An 8,412-nucleotide genomic window follows, 5' to 3' on the forward strand; every position below is an offset into this window, starting at 1 on the left:
CGATTTCCGAGATGTTTCAAGAATATCTTTCGGCATTTGGCACAAGCCTATATGAAATGTTTTGCAAAAGAATATACGAGAAGTTGATTTTGAAAAATTCTTAGATGCTGCTATTTTTCCAGATGATTTTCTCCTGCCAGGCGCCTCTGGAAGTGCATTTTCGATTTCCGAGATGTTTCAAGAATATCTTTCGGCATTTGGCACAAGCCTATATGAAATGTTTTGCAAAAGAATATACGAGAAGTTGATTTTGAAAAATTCTTTGATGCTGCTATTTTTCCAGATGATTTTCTCCTGCCAGGCGCCTCCGGAAGTGCATTTTCGATTTCCGAGATGTTTCAAGAATATCTTTCGGCATTTGGCACAAGTCTATATGAAATGTTTTGCAAAAGAATATACGAGAAGTTGATTTTGAAAAATTCTTAGATGCTGCTATTTTTCCAGATGATTTTCTCCTGCCAGGCGCCTCCGGAAGTGCATTTTCGATTTTCGAGATGTTTCAAGAATATCTTTCGGCATTTGGCACAAGCCTATATGAAATGTTTTGCAAAAGAATATACGAGAAGTTGATTTTGAAAAATTCTTTGATGCTGCTATTTTTCCAGATGATTTTCTCCTGCCAGGCGCCTCCGGAAGTGCATTTTCGATTTCCGAGATGTTTCAAGAATATCTTTCCGCATTTGGCACAAGCCTATATGAAATGGTTTACAAAAGAATAAACGAGAAGTTGATTTTGGAAAATCCTTTGATGCTGGTATTTTTCTAGATGATTTTCTCCTGCCAGGAGCCTCTACAAATGCAATGTCGATTTTCGAAATGTTTCAATAATATCGTTCGAAATTGCTCGGCATTGGGCACAAGCCTATATAAAACGTTTTACAAAAGAATATACGAGAAGTCGATTTTGATTTTGGAAAATACTTTGACGCTGGTACTTTTCTGGATAAATGTCTCCTGCCATGAGCCTTTGCAAATGCATTTTTGATTTCCGAGATGTTCTGAGAATATCTTTCGAAATCGTTTGGCATTTGGCACCATCCGATATCTCAACCATTTCACAAAATAATATACAGTACAGGTCAAAATTTTGAATACACTTAAGGAAAAAACAAATGATTCCTGTAGTTGATCCACTCATTTTACTACATTTCCTACATATAATTTTGATTTGTAAAACATAATTTCAAAATTTTCTGATCTTTCCGAATGTATTTTATAGAAATCAATTAAATTACCAGCAACAAAAATATAAAGATATTACTTCAGTCGATTTACCTTAGGTGTATTCAAACTTTTGGCCTGTACTGTACGAGAAATTTGATTTCGATTTTGGGACATACGTTGCTGCTGGTATTTTTCGGGATGATTTTCTCTTGCCAGGGCCTCTCTAGATGTATTATTGCTTTGCAAAAACATCGTTTTAAATCGTTCGGCATTTGACACAAGTCTACATGACATTTTTTAGAAAAGGATATACGAGAAGTTGATTTCGATTTTGGAACATACTTTGACGCTGGTATTTTTCTGGATGATTTTCTCCTGCCAGGAGCCTCTGCAAATGCATTTTTTATTTCCGAGATGTTCCAAGATTATCGTTCGAAATCGTTCCGTATTTGGCACAAGCCGATATGACATTTTTTGCAAACGAATACACGAGAAGTTTGTTAGAAAATTTATTTACAAATCAATCGAAATGTATAAGGATAATTGAAATTCTCGGTACAGTCATGAACCACTACTAAATGATGATTCGTCAAGTGGAATGCGTTTTCCTTCAAGAATCCAGTTCATCCTCTACTGACTTCGAGTACTAACAACTGTACTTTACAAGTCTCGGCAATAAATCTCGTCGACTGACGTCCGTCAAGCAATCTGCGAATGTTTTAATCTCAAACACAACACGCAACCCTGAAGAAGCGGTAAAAACTTTTAAAATAATGCTTGACAAGAGAAATTTTTCAGTTCAATCAAATATTCCCGTGAATAAAACGTAGAAGAGATTGAATAAGGCTGGCCGCAAAAATTCATTTTACAAATCCATAAGGTCGAATTTTCAACAAAATAGTGGAATTTTTGAACGAAAAAAGATAACTTTTTAACAAAATAGTTTAATTTACAACAAAATAATTGAACTTTAACATGCAAAGATAAACTTTCAACAAAATAGTTGAATTTTTAACCAAACTGGTGAATTTTTAATCTAAAAAGATGAACTTTCAACAAAATGGACTAATTTTCAAACAAAAAAAATTAAATTTTAACGAAAAATTTGATTTTTTTTAAAGACAGTGAAACTTTCGACAGAAAAAGATGAATTTTCAATCCAAAAAGGATATTTTTCAACAAAACACCGTTAAATTTACAACCAAGGAAGATAACTTTTTGAAAAATAATGTAATTCTCAATAAAATAAACAAGTTTAATTTTTTAGAAGGAGTTTAATTTTTTAGAAAAAAATATGAATTTGTATACCAAAAGGACGAATTTTCAACAAAATAGTTGAATTTTTTACCTACAAAGATGAATTTCCAACAAAATGATCGGATTTTCAAACGAAAAAGTTGGATTAAAAAAGAAATTGAATTTTGTGAAAGGCAGATGAATTTTCAACACAAAAGGATGAATCTTCAATCCAAAAGGACGAAATTTCAACCAAAAAAGCGAATTTTAATTCAAATGATCGAATTTTTTTAAACAAAAAAGATTAAACCAAAATCAAATAATTTTCAATTCGAAACTTTAAATAAAATAAATCGCATTATTGAACAAATAGTTAATTTTTTAGGTCAAAAAATCAAATTTTTTGAAACCAGTCAAATATTCAATCAGAAAAATTGATTTTCCAACCAAAAAATGAATTATCGACGATAAAAAAAAGAATTTTCAATAAAATAATAAAATTTTTCAACCAAAAAGTGGAGTTTACCACACAAAACTATGAATTAAAAAAAAAATAAATAATATTTAACCAACAAATATTTCGTCGAAAAAAAAATTATTTTTAATGCGTAGTTTAATAGCAAATATTAAAAACAAAGATATTTTAATTTTAAACACAAAACAATTGAATACAAATTTTTAAAAATACGAATTTTCTACCAAGTAGTATAATTTCTAATAAAAACATATGGATTTGGCATGAAACAATTAAATTGTCAATCCGAAAATATGAATTTTCAAAAAAAAGTTAATTTTCAACCATATAGTTTAATCTTTAAGTTAAAAAGACTTTTCTGCCAAAAAATACGAATTTTCAACCAAAATTATAAATTTTAGAGCCAAAAAGATGAGTTTTCTGCAAAACACTTGAATTTTATAATAAAAAAAAACTTTTCATCAAAAAGGTTAAATTTATACCAAATAGTTAAATTTTCAATTAAAAAATGAAATTTCAACCAGAAGATTAACTTTCAACTAAAAGTTGAATAGTTTCATTTTTAGTTTTTACTATTTTCAACAAAATAGTCCAATTTTCAACCAAATAAATGAAGATTTAACTAAAAAAATGAATTTTTGAAAAAGTAATTCAACTTTCAACCTACTAATTAAATGTTTACCTAAAAAAATTCATTTTCTACTAAAAACGGAATAATTACATTTTTACTAGTTTCAACAAAATAATTAAATATTCTACTAAATAAATAAATTTTCAATTAAAAAAGCAATGATGATTTTTTAACCGAAAAGATTATTTTTTTTACTAAAAAAGACGAATTTGCAACCATACTCTTGAACTTTCAACTGAAGAAAATAAGTAAAACCAAGTAGTTAAATTGTTAACCAAAAAGATGAATTTTTGACAAAATAATTTTCTTTAAGAGATTATTTAAATTTTCAACCAAACAGTAGCCCAGCCAGAAATATAAGAGCATAGATTTCAACAACAAAAATTAACTTTAAACGAAAAATATTTGGATTTTTTTACACCAAACCCTCGGTTGAAGGTCAGTGTCTGGGGTTGGCTGCAAATAGCCTTGGTCTTAATTCGGGGGAACCCACACGTCAACAGTCAGATCCGTACGAACCATTTCTGTTGGATTTTTCCCGAATGTGAAAAATATTTGTTTACTTTCGTGCATTTTGTTATTTAATACACATTATTATTAAAACTTGAAGAAAAACTACAATATCCGCAATACATTTATTAATTAAGTTCGTATTTAATGAAAATTCGCAAACTTTGAAAAAATTTATTATCAGAAAATAATTATGAAAAACTCACAGAACTTCTGGATCCAAATCCTAGAAATGATAGTTTCCTCCGGTTGGCGGGTGTTTTCTTTTCACCTTTCTTGTCCATTTGGTCCTTTTGCTCTTAATAATTGCTCTTTTTTCGAGGAGCCCGACCAATCCTGAGTAGCGATGGCGATTTGCACATGTGGTGACAATGTGGCTCCGCCGTCCTGCTTACTGCTATAAACAAACAAAAAAAAAACAGTCTTATATAAGCAACCAAAAATTTGCGAGAATCCATTGTAAACATTATAGCAATTATCAAGCCAGAAATTTAATCAACGGCCACGCACTGCTTGTCATTTTTCCATTCTTCTTATTATCATTCACAAGCAAATCAATTATTCTCCTAAATTTATCAAAAATTAAATTTGACAGGATAAAAGAAAAAGTTTGCTGTGATAAGTTTTCAAATATTAAATTTTGTACAAATTCAGGATGTCCACTCAAATCCAGGAAAAAAGGATAGGCTCTATATTAAATTTGATTTGAATACTAAAAAAATGTTAATCAAATAATCAATTTTCAACTAAAATTATGAATATTTAACTAAAATACTTTAATTTTCAAAGAAGAAGATTAATTTAAAACAAACAGCAAGATCAACTTTTAAACAAGAAGAATGATTTACAAACAAGATCAATTTTTAATTAAGACGATTAATTTCTTCCAAAAAAGAAGAATTTTACAAAAAATAGTTCTATTTTCAAACACAGTAATGAATTTGAAACGAAAAAAATGATTTTTGACTTAAACAATTAATCTTTAACTATAATAATTGAATTTTCAAAATAAAAGAGATAACTTTTCGACCATAAAATCAAAAGCTGAATTGTTAGTTAAACAAATATAATGTTTAACCGAAGAGATTTATTTTTGAATAAAATGATGGAATATTCAATTATTTTCAGTTTAATCAAATGTTTTTAAAAATCAACAAAATAGTTAAAGTTTCAACTAGAATAGTTAAATTTTCAGTAAAAAAAATTATTTTTACAAAAAAAAATTGATTATTCAATTTAAAAAAATTAATTTTTAACCAAAATTATGATAATTTTAAGTTGATAAAAAATTTTATTGACAAAAATTGGTTTTCAACAATGTAGTTAAACTTTTAACGAACGGGATAAATTTTTAATTAATATGATGAACCTTCAACTGGAATTGTTAAATTCTCATTTACAAAATTTAATTTTAAAGCAGAGAAAAACGATTTTTTAAACAAAGAGATGAATCTTCAACCAAAAAGATCAGTTTTTTAACAAAATAATTCAACTTTAAATAAAAAAAAATTACTTTCTAACAAAACTCTTAAATTTGCAACCAAATAATACGATTTTTAACTAAAAATATAATCGACATGAGGAAGCCACTTCAAAATATAAACAAAAGGCAAATTTTAAACATTATTGAAAAGAATATTACACCAGGGTGTTCGCAAAACTTTATTTTCAAAGTTCCCTCATTTTTACCTGGCCAATTTCGACGGATCCGACTAGTCACTTCTTAGTAATTTTGGGTCGCTGAATCTGAGTCCGAAGTTGGAATTTCGAAGTCAGTTCTTGTTTTCTTCCTGATCGTAAAAAATTTACGAAAAAAGTGCTTTTTGAGTTTAGGGAATTTTGAGGCTAGGAAGTGAACAGAAGCTAATTTCTGAATTCTGATTCTGGAGTCGTATTCAGCGACCCAAAATACATGAGAATTTACTACTCTGGTCCGTTTGAACTCTTACTTTTTGTGGGTGTGAAATGTACAAAAAAGTGTTTTTGAGGATAGTAAAAAAGAAGAGTCGAATTCGGAATTCCGACTTCGGATTCAGCGACCCGAAGTATATAAAAATTGACTAGTCTGGTCCGTTGGAACTCCTACATTGTTATTTGTGGGGTTGTGAAATGTACAACAAAACCTTTTTAGGTTAAAGATAAAACAATAGCTAAGTTCGGAATTTCGACTTCGGTTTCAGCGACCCAGAACTCATAAAGATAGCCTAGTCTGCTCCGCTGGAACTCCTATTTTTTTGTAGGCCTGTTTATTCAAAGACCAGAATTTGAACCTTTGGCCACATGTTCAACCTCGAATTTTTCATAAGCGGAAGAAAATAATTAAAAAGTGAAATTAAAAGATCTTATAATTTATACACATAAATCCTTATCCAGTTGTCACTCATAAGTCTTTAGTTCATAAGAAAAAGTTAATGTATACTTCTGTGCACTTTGGTATAATAAGGGGTGGAAGTTTCATCGCTATTAATCTATTTGGGACAAAAAAGGTTGACTATAAATCGCTCTATTGTTCTTATGCAAATTAGAGAGACAAAACACGTACGATATAAACAATTGTGGACTAAATAAATTAACAGTTGAGAAGAAAAATTTGATTATAACTAATTTGCTACTCATGTTTCAAAAAATTAAAGTTTTTTTAGTATTTTTAATTTTTGTGAGTTAGAGTGAAACTCTTCAATAGCCCTCCTTTCTGTAGCGCTTCCGAGAACTGATGCCGCGTCGCATGTAGGTGTAACAGGTGCTGCGCGGGGTGCGCGGGAACTTCGACTGTCACTCAAGCGAGCAGACAGGCGTGAAGAAACAAAAGCGGGGCGGGCTATAATGAATTAGTTCCCACCCACCGTCAGCCCCGAAATCGGCGTTATAGAAGAGTTTCACTGTATTTTTTATTCTTCTTTTCTTTTTCGAATAATAGATGATATTTCAAACAAAATATGACTTTAATTTTTAATTGGCACATGAAATAAAACCATTCTACGCCATACAATTTTAGGTTTCGGAGTTAAGCCATTTTTTCAATTATTTTTTTTTCTTCAAAATTTTAAGGGTGGCAAACAGAGTTATTCCAAAAAAGTTGCGGGAATAAAACTTTTTTGGATATCTTGAGACATTAAATAGAACCATTTAAAGTCATAAAACTTTAGATCTCAAAGTAAGCGCTTTGTTAGATTTTTTTTCGATTTTTTGATACTTTAAGGGTAGAAAAGTGGGGTGTTCCAAAAGTGCTAGACGAAAAATTTTTTTTGGTATCTTCAGATATCAAATAGAACCATTATAAGCCAGAAAAATTTAGGCTTCGGAGTTAGGCCATTTTTTCGATACATTTTTCCATTTCTTATTGTCTTAGGGGTAGAAATCAAGTGTGCTCCGGGAGACTTAGGGAATTAAAATTTGTTTGGTCTCTTTACACATATAGTGAAACTATTTAAAGTCATAAAATTTTAGGTTCCGAAGTTTGGAGATTTTTTGGACCTGTGTTTTATTTTTAATCAGGGTAGAAATCGGAAGTATTCCATTACAGTTTGGGGAATAAAACATGTTTGGGTATCCAGACATTGAGAGGAGCCACTTAAAGTCATAAAATTTTAGGTCTCGAATTTTGGTCATTTGTTAGGTTTTTTTCGATTTTTATTACGTTAGGGATAGAAAATGAGGGTGTTCCTGAATAATTAGGGATATGGCTCTTTTTTTGATATCTTTGGACATTAAATGGAACCATTTAAAGTCATAAAATTTTAGGACTTGTGTTTAGGACCTTATTACATTTTTTTCACGATTTTTTAAAATCTCAAGTAGATAACGGGAGTATTCCAGAAGTGCCATATAATTTTAGGTTTCAGAGTTAGGCCATTTTGTATTATTGTTTCATTTTTTATTGTCTTAGGGTACAAAACAAGGTGTTCTGGAAGAATTAGGAGAATAAAACTTTTTTAGTTATCTTCCAATATTGAGTCGAACCAGTTAGAGTCTTAAAATTTTAGGTTTTAAAGTTAGATAATTATTGGAAATGTTATCAAATTTTAGTTATCTTAGGGGTAGAAAATAAGAAATTTGTTTTGGTATCATTGGACATCAAATCAAACCATTTTAGGCCTTAAGATTTTAAACTTCGAAGTTAAGTCCTTTTTAATTTTGTTTTCCATTTTTAAATATATTAAGGGTAGAAAACGGGGGCGTTCAACAATATTCAGGGAATAACACTTCCTGGGGTATCTCGGAATTTTAACATTTACATATTTTTTATGCAGAAACCCTTATAATTATAGTTTTCGTCGGGTTTCCGTCCATTGTACTTTTTTCCCAGGAGGGGAAATAAGGAGAAATAATAGTAGGGGAAGTGGAGGAACAGAGAAAATAAGGAGAGGGAAAGTCAAGAAAATTGAGGGGTGGGGGA

At 30.0% G+C, this 8,412-nt stretch overlaps 1 protein-coding gene across 1 annotated transcript in view; it reads right to left on the reverse strand.

Moving 5' to 3' along the window:
- The window catches only part of LOC117176299 (band 3 anion transport protein), a 177,653-nt gene that overhangs the window by 118,181 nt on the left and 51,060 nt on the right, over window positions 1–8,412 (reverse strand). The window contains exon 2 of the mRNA XM_033366496.1: window positions 4,223–4,413. Within this exon, the coding sequence (XP_033222387.1) occupies window positions 4,223–4,300 (78 nt within the window). The 5' untranslated portion in view covers window positions 4,301–4,413. The remainder of the gene's footprint in view (window positions 1–4,222; window positions 4,414–8,412) is intronic.

The sequence above is a fragment of the Belonocnema kinseyi genome, chromosome 7 (genome assembly GCF_010883055.1).
Source record: "Belonocnema kinseyi isolate 2016_QV_RU_SX_M_011 chromosome 7, B_treatae_v1, whole genome shotgun sequence".
NCBI lineage: Eukaryota > Metazoa > Arthropoda > Insecta > Hymenoptera > Cynipidae > Belonocnema > Belonocnema kinseyi.